Source organism: Oncorhynchus clarkii, chromosome 13 (assembly GCF_045791955.1).
Source record: "Oncorhynchus clarkii lewisi isolate Uvic-CL-2024 chromosome 13, UVic_Ocla_1.0, whole genome shotgun sequence".
NCBI lineage: Eukaryota > Metazoa > Chordata > Actinopteri > Salmoniformes > Salmonidae > Oncorhynchus > Oncorhynchus clarkii.
Window position 1 is genome coordinate 53,302,137 of NC_092159.1, and position 18,098 is coordinate 53,320,234.

The following is an 18,098-nucleotide window of genomic DNA, read 5'->3' on the forward strand; positions in this document are numbered from 1 at the left end:
CCAGCCAACCGTCATAGACTGTTCTCTCTGCTACCGCGTGGAAAGTGGTACTGATGCACCAAGTCTGGAACCAACAGGACCCTGAACAGCTTCTACCCACAAGCAATAAATAGTTAGTCTGGGTAGCTATTTTATGAACTATTTTTATGAACTATGAACTGCATTGACCCTTTTTGCACTAACTGTTTTGACACATCACATACGTTGCTGCTACTGTTTACTATCTGTCACTTTATTCCTAGTTACAGTAGATGTACACATCTACCTCAATGACCTCGTACCCCTGCACATCCACTCTGTACTGGTACCCCGTGTACATAGCCAAGTTATCCTTACTCATTGTGTATTTATTACTACTTTTTCTTTCTTTCTGCATTGTTGGAAAAGGACCTGTAACTAAGCATTTCACAGTTAGTCTACACCTGTTGTTAACAAAGTATTTTACAAATAACATTTGATTTGAAGACTGAGGTTAAGATGTGTGTGTGTGTGTGTGTGTGTGTGTGTGTGTGTGTGTGTGTGTGTGTGTTTGTGTGTGTGTGTGTGTGTGTGTGTGTGTGTGTGTGTGTGTGTGTGTGTGTGTGTGTGTGTGTGTGTGTGTGTGTGTGTGTGTGTGTGTGTGTGTGTGTGTGTGTGTGTGTGTGTGTGTGCGTGTGCGCCAGACACTGATATTAAGGTCAGGCGGGGTCAGGGCTGCACCAGGTTTGTGTTACAGTCATACCTTTAAAATATTAATTCAGGAAAGTGTTTCTTGGAATGTACTGGGACAGGCAGATCAGAAAAACATGCATCAGTATTGTGTTGAAGCAACAGAGTTTTCCGATAGCACTGGTGACAAGCACCTTGAGTTGGGGGGATTGGTGAAAATAGCACTGGAACTCTTTTAATATCTGTAGTAAAATGCCTCTCACTGCCTGTAGAACACTCTGCCTGCTTCTCCTGTGACATCACAGGGTCAAAATAGAGCACTGAGACACCGGCTAGACTGGACCATAGCTCATAGCTCAGGTAGTTAAAGATTTGATATGAGAGGCCTATACACTCGGAATAAGTGAAGCAGGTTATAGTTCCTGTTCATTGTACTAGTAGGCTATAAACAAATATACTTGTTTATAGTAAACACAGGAACTACACAGTTGCCTATGTCAGTGCGTCTCAAACTGGAGTCCACTAGGTATCTTTTAGCCGTACCCTTATCCTACTCCTCCTCTGTTCCTCTGGTGATGTAGAGGTGAATCCAGGCCCTGCAGTGCCTAGCTCCACTCCTATTCCCAGGTGCTCTCTTTTGATGAATTCTGTAACCGTAATAGCCTTGGTTTCATGCATGTTAACATTAGAAGCCTCCTCCCTAAGTTTGTTTTATTCACTGCTTTAACACACTCTGCCAACCCGGATGTCTGAATCCTGGCTTAGGAAGACAACCAAAAATTCTGAAATCTTCATCCCTAATTACAACATTTTCAGATAGGATAGAACGGCCCAAGAGGGCGGTGTTGCAATCTACTGCAGAGATAGCCTGCAGAGTTTTGTCCTACTATCCAGGTCTGTACCCAAACAATTTGAACTTCTACTTTTAAATCCGGCGCTGCCAGAGTCGCACTTCACTCCGGCGCTGCCACATTTTCCATTTAGTCCACCTACGAATATCGTTACATTGTGCTGCTAGGCGACCTAAACTGGAACATGCTTAACACCCCAGCCATCCCACAATCTAAGCTTGATGCCCTCAATCTCAAACAAATTATCAATGAACCTACCTGGTACTACACAGGCACCCTCATAGATATCATCCTAACCAACTTGCCCTCTAAATACACCTCTGCTGTTTTCAACCAAGATCTCAGCGATCACTGCCTCATTGCCTGCATCTGTAATCGGTCAGCGGTCAAACGACCTCCAATCATCACTATCAAACGCTCCCTGAAACTCTTCAGCGAGCAGGCCTTTCTAATCAACCTGGCCGGGGTATCCTGGAAGGATATTGACCTCATCCCGTCAGTAGAGGATGCCTGGTTATTTTTTTTAAATACCTTCTTCACCATCTTAAATAAGCATGCCCCATTCACAAATTTAGAACCAGGAACAGATATAGCACTTGGTTCTCTCCAGACCTGACTGCCCTTAACCAAAACAAAAACATCCTATGGCGTTCTGCATTAGCATCGAACAGCCCCCGTGATATGCAACTTTTCAGGGAAGCTAGAAATCAATATACACAGGCAGTTAGAAAAGCCAAGGCTAGCTTTTTCAAGCAGAAATTTGCTTACTGCAACACAAACTCAAAAAAGTTCTGGGACACTGTAAAGTCCATGGAGAATACGAACACCTCCTCCCAGCTGCCCACTGCACTGAGGATAGGAAACACTGTCACCACCGATAAATCCACTATAATTGAGAATTTCAATAAGCATTTTTCTACAGCTGGTCATGCTTTCCACCTGGCTACCCCTGCCCCGGTCAACAGCACTGCACCCCCCCCCCACAGAAACTCGCCCAAGCCTTCCCCATTTCTCCTTCTCCCCAAAACAAGTCAGCTGATGTTCTGAAAGAGCTGCAAAATCTGGGCCCCTACAAATCAGCCAGGCTAGACAATCTGGACCCTTTCTTTCTAAAATTATCTGCCGAAATTGTTGCAACCCCTATTACTAGCCTGTTCAACCTCTCTTTCGTGTCGTCTAAGATTCCCAAAGATTGGAAAGCAGCTGCGGTCATTCCCCTCTTCAAAGGGGGGGATACTCTTGACCCAAACTGCTACAGACCTATATCTATCCTACCCTGCCTTTCTAAGGTCTTCGAAAGCCAAGTCAACAAACAGATTACCGACCATTGACCTGGCCAAGGCTTTTGACTCTGTCAATCACCACATCCTCATCGGCAGACTCGATAGCCTTGGTTTCTCAAATGATTGCCTCGCCTGGTTCACCAACTACTTCTCTGATAGAGTTCAGTGTGTCAAATCGGAGGGCCTGTTGTCCGGGCCTCTGGCAGTCTCTATGGGGGTGCTTCAGGGTTCAATTCTTGGACCAACTCTCTTCTCTGTATACATCAATGATGTCGCTCTTGCTGCTGGTGAGTCTCTGATCCCCCTCTACGCAGACGACACCATTCTGTATACTTCTGGCCCTTCTTTGGACACTGTGTAACAACCCTCCAGACGAGCTTATAGCTTATATACAACACTCCTTCCGTGGCCTCCAATTGCTCTTAAATACAAGTAAAACTAAATGAACGCTCTTCAAACGATCGCTGCCTGCACCTGCCCGCCCGTCAACATCACTACTCTGGACGGTTCTGACTTAGAATATGTGGACAACTACAAATACCTAGGTGTCTGGTTAGACTGTGAACTCTCCTTCCAGACTCACATGAAACATCTCCAATCCAAAGTTAAATCTAGAATTGGCTTCCTATTTCGCAACAAAGCATCCTTCACTCATGCTGCCAAACATACCCTAGTAAAACTGACCATCCTACCGATCCTCGACTTCGGCGATGTCATTTACAAAATTGCCTCCAATACCCTACTTAATAAATTGGATGCAGTCTATCACAGTGCCATCCGTTTTGTCACCAAAGCCCCATATACTACCCACCACTGCGACCTGTACACTCTCGTTGGTTGGCCCTCGCTTCATACTCATTGCCAAACCCACTGACTCCAGGTCATCTACAAGACCCTGCTAGGTAAAGTCCCCCTTATCTCAGCTCGCTGGTCACCATAGCAGCACCCACCTGTAGCACGCGCTCCAGCAGGTATATCTCTCTGGTCACACCCAAAACCAATTCTTCCTTTGGCCGGCTCTCCTTCCAGTTCTCTGCTGCCAATGACTGGAACGATCTACAAAAATCTCTGAAACTGGAAACACTTATCTCCCTCACTAGCTTTAAGCACCAGCTGTCAGAGGAGCTCACAGATTACTGCACCTGTACGTAGCCCATCTACAATTTAGCCCAAACAACTACCTCACCCCTACTATATTTATTTATTTATTTAGCTCCTTTGCACCCCATTATTTCTATCTCTACCTTGCACATTCTTCCACTGCAAATCTACCATTCCAGTGTTTTACTTGCTATATTGTATTTACTTCGCCACCATGGCCTTTTTTTGCCTTTACCTCCCTTATCTCACCTCATTTGCTCACATTGTATATAGACTTATTTTTTTTTGTATTATTGACTGTATGTTTGTTTTACTCCATGTGTAACTCTGTGTTGTTGTTTGTGTTGAACTGCTATGCTATATCTTGGCTAGGTCGCAATTGTAAATGAGAACTTGTTCTCAACTTGCCTACCTGGTTAAATAAAGGTGAAATAAAAAAATTAATAAAAGGTACCGAAGGGGTCCGCAACAAGATCAACCATTTTTTTACATAATTTTTTAATATATATTTTTTTAATCCCTTACTGAAAAACAATGTATTTTATATATATTTTTTATCACAGTGCTGTTATTACAAAACTACCACTAACAGGTCACGATCATCATCATAAAGGGAAAAAGGGATTTTTTTTGTTCAAATACTGTACCTAACGCAACAATTCTGTAATGTTAGTATATCTCTATATACATCTTTCAAATGATTTGCCACGGAGTGGCAAAGCGGTCTAAGGCACTGCATCTCAGTGCAAGAGGCTTTACTACAGTCCCTGTTTCGAATCCAGGCTGTATCACATCCGGCCGTGATTGGAAGTCTCATAGGGCGGCGCACAATTGGCCCAGCGTTGTCCGGGTTTGGCCGTCATTGTAAATAAGAATTTGTTCTTAACTGACTTGCCTAGTTAAATAAAGGTTCAATTAAAAAATGTATAGTAATAAAGTGCTTTGTACGTCATTAAGTTGGAAAAATGGCAGAGAAAGGCAAGTGACATCCGCGAACAGTCTGCTCTGCCCTTATTGAGTCTGCTGGTGTGCTGTGCTTTTAGCTGACCCAATGTTACGGACTGACTGCTGGGAACATGTCAACAACTTCAACAGCAATCTGTGAAACTATCTTAGATAAGTGACAAGCTACAAGCTACACAGTGTTTCTCAGTGCAGTTCCCAACATCCTTTGCTAGCTAGCTAGCTAACATTCAATCCCTGTGTTTGTCAGTGAAGCTAGAGAGCAGCAAGCAGGCTACAACAAGTTAAATCAGTTGATGAAATCACTAGCGACGATATACTTGCACATACACTGTTCAAAAAAATAAAGGGAACACTTAAACAACATGATGTAACTCCAAGTCAATCACACTTCTGTGAAATCAAACTGTCCACTTAGGAAGCAACACTGATTGACAATAAATTTCACATGCTGTTGTGCAAATGGAATAGACAACAGGTGGAAATTATAGGCAATTAGCAAGACACCCCCAATAAAGGAGTGGTTCTGCAGGTGGTGACCACAGACCACTTCTCAGTTCCTATGCTTCCTGGCTGATGTTTTGGTCACTTTTGAATGCTGGCAGTGCTTTCACTCTAGTGGTAGCATGAGACGGAGTCTACAACCCACACAAGTGGCTCAGGTAGTGCAGCTCATCCAGGATGGCACATCAATGCGAGCTGTGGCAAGAAGGTTTGCTGTGTCTGTCAGCGTAGTGTCCAGAGCATGAAGCCGCTACCAGGAGATAAGTCAGTACACCAGGAGACGTGGAGGTGGCCGTAGGAGGGCAACAACCCAGCAGCAGGACCGCTACCTCCGCCTTTGTGCAAGACAAAGGCAAAATGACCTCCAGCAGGCCACAAATGTGCATGTGTCTGCTCAAACGGTCAGAAACAGACTCCATGAGGGTGGTATGAGGGCCTGACGTCCACAGGTGGGGGTTGTGCTTATAGCCCAACACCGTGCAGGACGTTTGGCATTTGCCAGAGAACACCAAGATTGGCAAATCCGCCACTGGCTCCCTGTGCTCTTCACAGATGAAAGCAGGTTCACACTGAGCACATGTGACAGACGTGACAGAGTATGGAGACGCCGTGGAGAACGTTCTGCTGCCTGCAACATCCTCCAGCATGACCGGTTTGGCGGTGGGTCAGTCATGGTATGGGTGGCATTTCTTTGGGGGGCCGCACAGCCCTCCATGTGCTCACCAGAGGTAGCCTGACTGCCATTAGGTACCGAGATGAGATCCTCAGACCCCTTGTGAGACCATATGCTGGTGCGGTTGGCCCTGGGTTCCTCCTAATGCAAGACAATGCTAGACCTCATGTGGCTGGAGTGTGTCAGCAGTTCCTGCAAGAGGAAGGCATTTATGCTATGGACTGGCCCGCCCGTTCCCCAGACCTGAATCCAATTGAGCACATCTGGGACATCATGTCTCGCTCCATCCACCAACGCCACGTTGCACCACAGACTGTCCAGGAGTTGGCGGATGCTTTAGTCCAGGTCTGGGAGGAGATCCCTCAGGAGACCATCCTGAGGAGGTCATACAGGCACGTGGAGGCCACACACACTACTGAGCCTCATTTTGACTTGTTTTAAGGACATTACATCAAAGTTGGATCAGCCTGTAGTGTGGTTTTCCACTTTCATTTTGAGTGTGACTGCAAATCCAGACCTCCATGGGTTGATACATTTGATTTCCATTGATAATTTTTGTGTGATTTTGTTGTCAGCACATTCAACTATGTAAAGAAAAAAGTGTTTAATAAGAATATTTCATTCATTCAGATCTAGGATGTGTTATTTTAGTGTTCCCTTTATTTTTTTGAGCAGTGTATTTTGTGCAGGAGTAGAGATGTTGTTTTGTTTGTACAACTTTTTCACTATCTATCAGCGCATGCATCTGTCCCAGTGCCCATGTTTCATAGCGAGTGAGTCATGCACAAGACAGGTTGTGTGAGACAATGCCTGCGAATGGATTTAGAATTTTGGAATATTGATAAATGTCAGTTGAGATGTCGAGTGCGCATCGTCTCAATGCTCATGGCCAAAACACTTGCGGACTCAATTGAGTTCTATCGAACACAACAGCAAGTGGCCACTCGATAAAGGGCTTAGGGGCCAAGTGTTCTGTTTGAGATTTAAACCTATGACTGCAGTAGATAGAACGTCATTTCCCCCTAGCGGTCATACGCAATAGATGCGGTAAAGGAGTCAATGGAACGCAGACGTTCAGATTGACCAGACTGGCGCGCATTCAATAAATCTGATCTAACAAAGTGGATATTGGTCAAATCCGTAATGATTTATGTATTGTAACAGGCCCACAATGCGGTTACTTAAGTCCAATTTGGATATATTTGGCTGTTTTTGCTGCATAACATGTAGATGTCACTTTTCAGGTTTAAAAGTGACTGCTAAATGCTAACTTTTGCTATAAACTGATTTGTATAGCTAGCATATAGAAATTGGTGGTGGTAGTCCAAGTTGTTTTTAACTGTAATGCAGTTAATTGGTAACGATGACATTAACATATTTTTTTATTTCACCTTTATTTAACCAGGTAGGCCAGCTGAGAACAAGTTCTCATTTACAACTGCGACCTGGCCAAGATAAAGCAAAGCAGTGCCACACAAACATTAACAGAGTTGCACATGGAATTAACAAACGTACAGTCAATAACACAATAGAAAAATCTATGTACAGTGTGTGCAAATGTAGTAAGATTAGGGAGGTAAGGCAATAAATAGGCCATAGAGGCGAAATAATTACAATTTAGCGTCGTGTTGGGGTTGGCATCTATACAAGTATTATACTCCGATTTTTACCCCAACATAGTGTGAAATACACATGCAAACAATAGCCTAAATGTAGGCTAATTTTGCTGGGGGGCAATGATGAGCCCTTTCCCCCACGCGTTTCCATGGCAATTCCATTGTTTTGTTCAAGTTCGATTGACCTCTTTACCAGATCTATAGGACCACCATACACAATAGGACCCTATTCTGCATTGTCCATGCAACCAACTGCATTGTCTTACTGTTTTAAAGGTCCCGCACAGTCGTCTGATTTCTCAAGTAAAAATTTGAATGACCGAAACATCACCCATAACATTTTTACAATATTAAAATGCTCAGAATTGAAGAAATTGTACCCTTTCTCCCATCTCTAACTATCAGGAAGCCTGAAAGAACAGGCTGAGTGGGCGGGGAGTTTATATCATGTGCTCGCCTTGAATGACAGCTCTTTGAAACATCCTTGTGGTCGTTGCCAGGTGACAAGGTAAACAATGGGTCACATGTCAATGATGACCAGGTAAACAATGGGCCACATGTCATTCTGACCCTAAATAGTATTCCTCAACCCATTTTCTCTACAAAATGTTCTCAAAAGAGCTGATAATGGACTGTTAGATATGAGTCAAACAGCAGCAATACACAATTGCATTTCTATTGTTTTGTATCTAATTACAGAATACTGTTCACTGATACACTTCTTCGGCAGAATTATTCAAGTCTGAGTCCCCCTAGAAGCTTAGACATAAGGGAATGTACATGAAAACAGCATACAATAAGTGTACTGGACAATTGATTGGTGCCTCTGCATTAGCATTATAAATGACAATATGTTCAGAATTGTATGTATTGATCAGACATTTATTTGTTCATTTACATTAGGCAAGCATATCTGAAATATTGATCAACATGGACATTCATGAGAAATAAAGGTAAGAAATAATGGTGAGACATCATTTGACATAAAAAAAAATCAAATAGAGCCATAAGCCGCAATATAGGCACCCTGCTGCCCTACAGTGTACAGGACCCCATTGAGTCTTACAATTTGTAACTCTCATCTCCCGTCCAAATGTTAGAAAAAACTATGTAAAAGAAAATGTGATATCATATAAATTACTTAGACTTTGGGAAATGCAACCAACTACAGAGATTGATGGGACGGGATCGGGAGAGGAGGGGGACCATGTAACCTGCTTCAATCAAGCAGGCTTCAGTCACCCACTTGACTTCAGTCACCCCGAAGATTGAAGCTGGAGACAAAACCAGGTATGGCCTCCTCCTTGTCAGGCCTCTCACACTGGGCAGACGGGTTCTGGGATGGACAGCTCGCACATCTTCCCCACATACGGCACTGGATCAAGGGTGACCTTGCTGAAGAGGAGATCCAGGAGCCTGTCTATGTAGCATGTAAGGGTTTTGAAAAGGGAAATGTTTGTTAAATGGGTAGTGAAATTATTTTCATTTTATTCACTGTTCTGAGTTATGACGTTATCAATTTGTTGATGTAGTGATCTACTCATTCTACAATGTGTTTTCTGGTGTATTTGAAGTACTTATTTTGAAATATGCAATATTTAGTGAACTTTTCAATGTTTGTATTTGGAATTTGTGTGTGCCTAAAATGCTCAATTGATTTGAAATGAATAATTATGACGTACAGTTTTGGTTGGGTCTGTCTTCACAGGCTTCACAGCATATCCCCCCTTCTTTGGTCTGTCTTCACAGGCTTTACAGCATATCCCCCCTTCTTTGGTTTGTCATCACTTGATCTGTCTTCACAGGCTTCACAGCATATCACCCCTTCTTTGGTCTGTCTTCACAGGCTTTACAGCATATCCCCCCTTCTTTGGTCTGTCTTAACAGGCTTCACAACATATCCCCATTCTTTTTTCTGTCTTCACTTGATCTGTCTTCACAGCATATCCCCCCTTCTTTGGTCTTTCTTTTTTCTGTCTTCACTTGATCTGTCTTCACAGGCTTTACAGCATATCCCCCCTTCTTTGGTCTGTCTTCACTTGATCTGTCTTCACAGGCTTTACAGCATATCCCCCTTTGGTCTGTCTTCACAGGCTTCACAGCATATCCCCCCTTCTTTGGTCTGTCTTCACTTGATCTGTCTTCACAGGCTTTACAGCATATCCCCCCTTCTTTGGTCTGTCTTCACTTGATCTGTCTTCACAGGCTTCACAGCATATCCCCCTTTGGTCTGTCTTCACAGGCTTCACAGCATATCCCCCCTTCTTTGGTCTGTCTTCACTTGATCTGTCTTCACAGGCTTTACAGCATATCCCCCCTTCTTTGGTCTGTCTTCACTTGATCTGTCTTCACAGGCTTCACAGCATATCCCCCTTGTTTAGTCTGTCTTCACAGGCTTTACAGCATATCCCCCTTTGGTCTGTCTTCACAGGCTTCACAGCATATCCCCCCTTCTTTGGTCTGTCTTCACTTGATCTGTCTTCACAGGCTTCACAGCATATCCCCCTTCTTTGGTCTGTCTTCACAGGCTCTACAGCATATCCCCCCTTTGTCTTGGGAAAGCTGATTTTGTATCATGGCATTCCTGCTGCGTTGGTTGCCTGGAAAGATGTGCAAACCGAGTAGATGTTGAATTTTCTAAAATGTAGATCATTAGAGCCCCAATGACACAAGCTACAGCAAATATAAGACAACAACCCACATAATTGAATGGCAGAATATCATTTTCAGGGGTAAATTACAAATACTATACACACCAGAACTCCTTTTGTGGACAACATTCCTTCATATCAGCTGTTTGCTGTAAGTTCTCAGACTCAATGTAGGGGGCTTAGGGATGGAAGAACAAAAACCATATAGTGACAATCAGCTGTGTTGCAGAAAATATACCGTTGAAGTAGCCACAGTTACAGCCACCGTGTCAGACTCATACTTACATTATGGTCAGTGCTTGCAAGATAAACTGATCCACTGTCAATGATGGTTCAGCATCCATCTTCATGATTAGCTTCCTGGCAAGACACATCAAATGTTCTCCCCAATTCATAAAGCAACTTCGCTCTAAATGTGCACTGCACACGGGTGTTATGATCCTGTCCACCCGAAATGAAAATCAGCCACTGCTTACGGATGTCCTCATTCTTCAGGAAATAGTGTAATGTTAAATTAGCACTATGGCATCCAGTCACAACACAGTGTGTTTTTTCCGGCATGATGGTATGTAGCTTGCTAGCTATAAGTTACAACACAGATGAAAAGTTGAGTTACCAGTATCGTTCTGCCACGTTCTACTTGAGCTATTTATGGTTTGTAAACAAAGCCGTATGATGTGCACATGTGATGGCGGTTTTAAACTTCTTAAGGCTAGGGGGCGGTATTTTCACGTCATGATGAAAAGCGTGCCCAAAGTAAACTGCCTGTTACTCGGGCCCAGAAGCTAGGATATGCATATTATTAGTAGATCTGGGTGGAAAACACTCTGAAGTTTCTAAAATTGTTTGAATGATGTCTGTGAGTATAACAGAACTTATTTGGCAGGCGAAACCCAGAGGACAAACCATCCAGGTATTTTTTTTGAGGTCACTCTTTTTTCAATGGGTTTTCTATGGGGATCTAGATTTCTAAGGCACTTGCTTGCACTTGCTTCCACTGGATGTCAACAATCCTTAGAAATGGGTTGATGTTTTTCCTTTGTGTAATAAAGAAGTAGGGCAGTTCAGAACAAGGGTCGAGTGAAGTGTACTGTTTGTTAGAGGCGCGTGACCTGAAAGCTCGCTCCACTTTGTTTGTATCCGCTATTGAACGCAGTTTATCCCATCTTAAATGTTATTGATTATTTACGTTAAAAAATACCTAAAGTTGTATTAGGAAAGTTGTTTTAAATGTTTGGACAAAGATTACAGTTAACTTATTAGATATTTTGTAGTCATGTTGCGCGAGTTGGAACTAGTGTTTTTCTGGATTAAACGCGCCAAATAAATGGACATTTTGGATATATAACGACAGAATTAATCGAACAAAAGAACCATTTGTGATGTTTATGGGACATATTGGAGTGCCAACAGAAGAAGCCCGTCAAAGGCAAGGCATGAATTATATCGTTATTTCTGAGTTACGTGTCGCGCCTGGTGGGTTGAATTATGATTGTCTGTGTTTGTTTGATGGGGTGCTGTCCTCAGATAATAGCATGGTTTGCTTTCGCAGTAAAGCCTTTTTGAAATCTGGCACGTTGGCTGGATTAACAACAAGTGTAGCTGTAATTTGGTGCATTGCATGTGTGATTTCATGAAAGTTTAATATTTATAGTAATTTAATTGGAATTTGGCGCTCTGCCATTTCACTGGATGTTGTCAAATCGATCCTGTTAATGGAATTTGATCCCTAAGAGGCTTTACATATTTAAATTAGTTAAGATTACAAGACGCTACCATTGGTGTATAACATTTACGGCCCTACTTGACATTACATAGGGGCAGCAGGTAGCCTAGTGGTTAAAGCATTGGGCCAGTAACCGAAAGGTTGCTGGATTTAATCCCAGAGCTGACAAGGTAAACATCTGTTGTTCTGTTCCTGAACAAGCCACTGTTCCCCGGTAGGCCGACATTGTAAATGAGAATATGTTCTTAACTGACTTGCCTAGTTAAATAAAGACAGAAGTAATCCCTGAATTCAAGTGTTTGACATGGGGGAGGGGACCAGTAACTTGACCTGTTCACTGGACGTGCTACCTGTCCCAGACCTGCTGTTCTCAACTCTCTAGAGACAGCAGGAGCGGTAGAGATACTCTTAATGATCGGCTATGAAAAGCCAACTGACATTTAGTCCTGATGTGCTGACCTGTTGCACCCTCGACAACTACTGTGATTATTATTATTTGACCATGCTGGTCATTTATGAACATTTGAACATCTTGGCCATGTTCTGTTATAATCTCCACCTGGCACAGCCAGAAGAGGACTGGCCGCCCCTCATAGCCTGGTTCCTCTCTAGGTTTCTTCCTAGGTTTTGGCCTTTCTAGGGAGTTTTTCCTAGCCACCGTGCTTCTACACCTGCATTGCTTGCTGTTTGGGGTTTTAGGCTGGGTTTCTGTACAGAACTTTGAGATATCAGCTGATGTAAGAAGGGCTATATAAATAAATCTGATGTGATTTGATTTAACTTCATGATCAACTTTGTTAATGTACAGTAATTTTTCCACTGGTTTCATCCAAATATACTCAAATGTTATGAAAAACATGATGTTCACTATTCGGACCTTTAACAGAAAAACTATTTTAAAAAATGTGTTGTTTAAACATTGCGAAATGTAGAGCAGTTGTCACAACAACAGATTACACAAATGTACACAAATCTGGCCAGGGGGTCTGTGGAAGAAGTTGGTGCAATACAATACAATACACAATACAATATTATTAATCTACAATATACCCTTAGACGCACAACAGGGCCTGGGAGGCTCACAGGGATCCACAGTAGTCCATCAATGATCCAGTTTTCAACTAAAAACTTATTGTATTCCATCCAATTGTTGATTACATTTGACTTTCCATGGCTGAAGTATTGGTTAGTCTGGCCATGCATGCACTGCAGCGTCATGATTTTTTTTTTTTTTTACCTCACTCTAAAGTCTGAGTTGTGTTCGGATTTTGAGGGGGTCCCTGATGAATTTGCTATCAGAAAAAAAAAGTTTAGGAACCCCTGGCCTATGTCATGTCGTATGATCAGTTTGTGTTGTTTGACAGGACATAATCGTTTTACTCCTTACTCAGCCAAGAACAAACACACACACACACACACACACACACACACACACACACACACAATTAATGTGCCATGCAGGCTATAATTCAAGGGATTCACATGTCTATTGGAATACCCCCAAAATCACTATTCCTCTCACCTCCTCCGCGTCACTGCGAAGTAAACCGCGTGCAGCGAGTCCTATCCTCAGCTCGTTGATGTCGACTTTACCGTCTTTATTGAGGTCCAGTTGGTCGAACAGTTCGGCCCATCTCTCTCGCGTTTCCGGTTCCCTATCAGGGTCCGACACACCTTTGTCTTGTTCTTGACAGCGAGCCCGGGTCCAACCAAAGCAGAACCGAGCCCTGCCTTCGCCCATGTGAAATGGAGACTTGTGCAATCCTGGTGGTGGTGGCTATTACCCCAACCTGCTGCCGCGAAGCAGGCGTAGAAAATGAAAGGAGCGCTTTTTGTTCTAATGACTCCCAGTGGGCATCGTTACGATAGCCTGCCTATTCAAATCCCGGAACCATGGTATATCGAAATGGCACGACAGTCTTACTGAAATAACTGATGTTCTCCCTCGGTCTCGTTACCGAGGCACCGGTTTCATATACCGAGTCGTTGCCGAGAATGTCAGTACACCAGGCGCGGTGTAAACTCTCGGTGCCTGTAATATTAAACCCCGTATCCGTTACGTATCTCGTGACATCGGCGATGATTAAATCCATGAACTAATTCAAATGAATTAGTCTGTTGGTCAGGGGACAGGCTCTGCCTTTTGGATAGGCAGTGAGTCCCCCATGCAACGAAGCGAACCAAGCTCCCGGTGTTCGTTATATTTTACCACAGCTACAGCTTTGTGTATGCATGTAGGATACCGGGTGGAATTTCTATGCTGTCATCTCTGACAACGCGCTCAATGCGGTGTTTGTGTGCGAGTGTTCGTGAGAGAAAGAGTTCCCTTTTACTTTGAAAGGTTCGACGTTAGAACAGAGTGAGAGTGTTTAGGTGTAGCTGTAGGAGAAGAAGCCTAACAAAAATCATCTACTTTCACCTCTGCAGGTCCATCTTCTCCTCCCCCTCTCTCGTAAGATTATGATGCTTCCTTCAGTTCATTACATAGCCGTTATCATTATTGCAGCTGCTCATATTACACACACACACACACACACACACACACACACACACACACACACACACACACACACACACACACACACCAGCATCAAATCCCTCAAACTGTAATTGTAATCTAGCCTCTACCACACAACAGGCATCCACAGTATCCTTCTACCACAGTATCCTTAGGCCTAAACACCTGATGGACATTTCATTCAACTGAATTCTGAATTTGTAATGCAGGAACATTAATGTGATCTCCATTTTCACAGTGAAAGTAAAGGGTGCTGTTGGCTGCCCCATCCCCATTGAACCCATTGATAGGCTCTAATTGGGTATTAGTAGATACATAATGGGGTTTGCATGCCGTGACGCGCCTCTGGCGCACTGTGGCGGAAACCGCCCGGTCAGCATGCATTGGATATGAGAGATTATGCAGAGACAGTGGGAGGGAGGCTCATGACACAGTTCTAAAAATGTTGACATGGACCAGTAGTGGCTCAATAAAACCAAAGTGGACTACAAGATTCTCTCTCTCCACCAGTGGCATGTCCAGAATATTTTGAATGGGGTAGCCAAGATGGGGCACAGACCCAGTTAAGTGGGGCCATAACATTTTGAACCTTAATTGATGTAAGATGGATATTTTCAATATATTTACGATGGTTCAAAGCATTAAATACTTCAGCTTAGTCACATTTCCTTGTTCAAATAAATCATAAATCAATTCCAAATGTTTTGTTACAGTGTTAGCAGTAACATATAAGGGTATTAGCATACAAATAATTAAACAGCAGCAGTAAAATAACATGCGAGGCTATATACAGGGGGTACCGGTACAGAGTCAATTGAGGTAATATGTACATGTAGTCAAACAAATCACTTAAAAAAGCAGGTTAAGTAGGTCACCTGCTCACATTAGTCTACTCCAAAATAAGTCCAGCATCCGACCAGTACACTGTGCACACGCCATTTGAATGGTAAGGGACATCTATTACAAACACCATAAGTGTAATGAAATTCAGCCGACAAAGTGGCACGTATTCATGGATGCCAAGGGAAGCCAGGATTCCCCAAAAATATGAACAATAAAAAAAGGGAAAAAAAGATTTTTTATCATTCTTCTCTATCCGTGTTTCATAATTTTCCACCAGTTCACAAGAAGCTGAATCTATTTCACCACAGAAAACATCGGACCGAGACGAACAGCTCTCCTCTTGTCACGACTTCCGCTGAAGTCGGTCCCTCTCCTTGTTTGGGCGGCGGTTGACGTCACCGGCCTTCTAGCTATCGCCGATCCACTTTTCATTTAGCATTTGTTTTGTCTTTGTCTTGCACACCTGGTTTTAATCCCCCAATTACTTGTTCATTATTTAACCCTCTGTTCCCCCATGTTTGTTTGTGAGTAATTGTTTGTTGTATTGCGGTCCGTATTTGTGGCCTTGTATTTATTACAATGTGTATTGTGATATATATAAGTAAAATTGCTTTCATTACTCATATCTGCTGTCCTGCGCCTGACTCATCTCACCAGCTACACACAGACGCTAATCAGAATTACTCACCTGCGAATGGAGTCAGCAGGAGCAGACGCCCTCCCTGTGGTGGTAGAGGAGCGCGTCCAGCAGCACTGTCCTGCCATGTATCGCCATGTATCGCGTGCTGCAGACGATGGATCATTGGGAGAGAGGAGGAGGTCGTCCAGCGCCTCCACCAGCCCCACTACAGCAGGCCCCACTGTCCACAATTTTCGGCAGTTTTCAACCACCCGCCTGAGGGTCGAGCGGCGGGTGAACGTCTGTTCCACCTGAGGCAGGGGATGAGGAGCGCACAGGATTTTGCTTTGGCCTTCCGGACCCTGGCCGCCAGCGCGGGATGGAACGACAGGGCCCTGATCGATCACTACCGGTACAGTCTGTGCGAGGACGTTCGTCGGGAGTTGGCCTGCCGAGACACCACCCTCACATTGGACCAGCTGGTGGATCTGTCCATCTGGCTTGACAACCTTCTGGCTGCCCGCGGACGTCCGGATCAGGACCTGTCAGTTCCCTCCCCCAGCACATCCGCTCCGACACCCATGGAGCTGGGAGGTGCTGCGCTTAGGGCGACCGGAGGAGGGGCCATTCCCTGCACCATCTGTGGCCGCAGAGGGCACACTGCTGGTCGGTGCTGGGGAGGTTCCTCAGGGAGTCGAGGCAGCAGGCAGGACACTATCGTGTCACCCCAGGTGAGTCGGCTCCAAGCTCACCCTGTTGCTCACATGTATGTGTTTATTACATTTCCTGAGTTTTCCCCGCATTCCCAGCATAAGGCTCTCGTAGATTCAGGCGCAGCTGGGAATTTTATTGAACGTTAATTTGCTCATAGTTTAGGGATCCCCCTTGTTCCTGTGGATATGCCCTTCCCTGTGCACGCCCTAGATAGTCGACCATTAGGGTCAGGGTTGATTAGGGATGCCACCACTCCACTAAGCATGGTTACGCAGGCAGGAGGGTCACAAGGACAGAATCAGTCTCTTCATTATTGATTCTTCTGCGTTTCCCGTGGTTGCTGGGCCTGCCCTGGTTGGCCTGTCATGACCCCACTATTTCGTGGCAACAGAGGGCTCTTAATCTTAAGGGGTGGTCACGAGAGTGCTCAGGGAGGTGTGTAGGAGTTTCCATCGGTGCGACTACGATGAAAAGTCCAGACCAGGTCTCCACCGTGCGCATCCCCTCAGAATATGCTGATTTGGCTCTCGCCTTCTGTAAGAAGAAGGCGACTCAATTACCACCCCATCGAAGGGGGGATTGTGCGATAAATCTCCTGGTAGAATCAGCACTTCCCAGGAGTCACGTGCATCCTCTGTCACAGGAGGAGACATATGTCTCCGAATCCCTGGGGCAGGGGTACATTCGGCCCTCCACTTCACCTGCCTCCTCGAGTTTCTTTTTTGTGAAGAAGAAGGATGGATTTCTGTGTCCGTGTATTGACTATCGGGGTATCAATCAGATCACAGTGATCACAGATCACACAGCCAGTGCGATCGAGTCAATGCACGGGGCGCGCTTCTTCACAAAATTGGATCTCAGGAGCGCTTACAACCTGGTGCGTATCCGGGAGGTGGACGAGGGGAAGACAGCTTTCAGTACCACCTCAGTGCACTATGAGTACCTCATCATTACGACGTGTATTGTGATATACTTGAGTAAAGTTGCTTTCATTACTCATATCTGCTTTCCTGCGCCTGACTCATCTCACCAGCTACACACAGACACTTTACACCTCTGTCATAGTATCTGTAGCCCATGTATCTGATGCTGTCGGGCCAAAAAGATCACCCCCTGGACACGCCACTGCTCTCCACATCTCTCTCTCTCGCTCTCTCTCTCTCACACACACACATGCACAGAAGGTATCACCTTGTGAACAGCTTGATGTGACTGTCTGCAGCTGCCACCTGTCATAGTCCTGTCTGATCTCTTCCCTTACCAGAACAGATTCAACCATGGGCTTCTCTGTGAAATGAAGTCTTACTATATCCTACAGTAGTGTATTAGAGTATAGGACATGTATTGCTATATTATAATATCCCAGACTTTATGACTGCACAGGTGCA

At 44.3% G+C, this 18,098-nt stretch overlaps 1 protein-coding gene across 2 annotated transcripts in view; it reads right to left on the reverse strand.

The window, feature by feature from the left end:
* Positions 1–14,425, reverse strand: part of LOC139424043 (mitochondrial adenyl nucleotide antiporter SLC25A23-like) — a 28,889-nt gene extending 14,464 nt beyond the window's left edge. Inside the window, exon 1 of one of the 2 annotated variants that reach the window (XM_071175730.1) lies at positions 13,539–14,425. In XM_071175730.1, coding sequence (XP_071031831.1) covers positions 13,539–13,757 — 219 coding nt within the window. In that variant the 5' untranslated portion in view covers positions 13,758–14,425. Of the gene's footprint in view, positions 1–10,395; positions 10,454–13,538 lie in introns of those variants that run through there. The other variant, XM_071175731.1, reaches the window with a different exon arrangement.
* Positions 14,426–18,098: the final 3,673 nt, after the last annotated feature.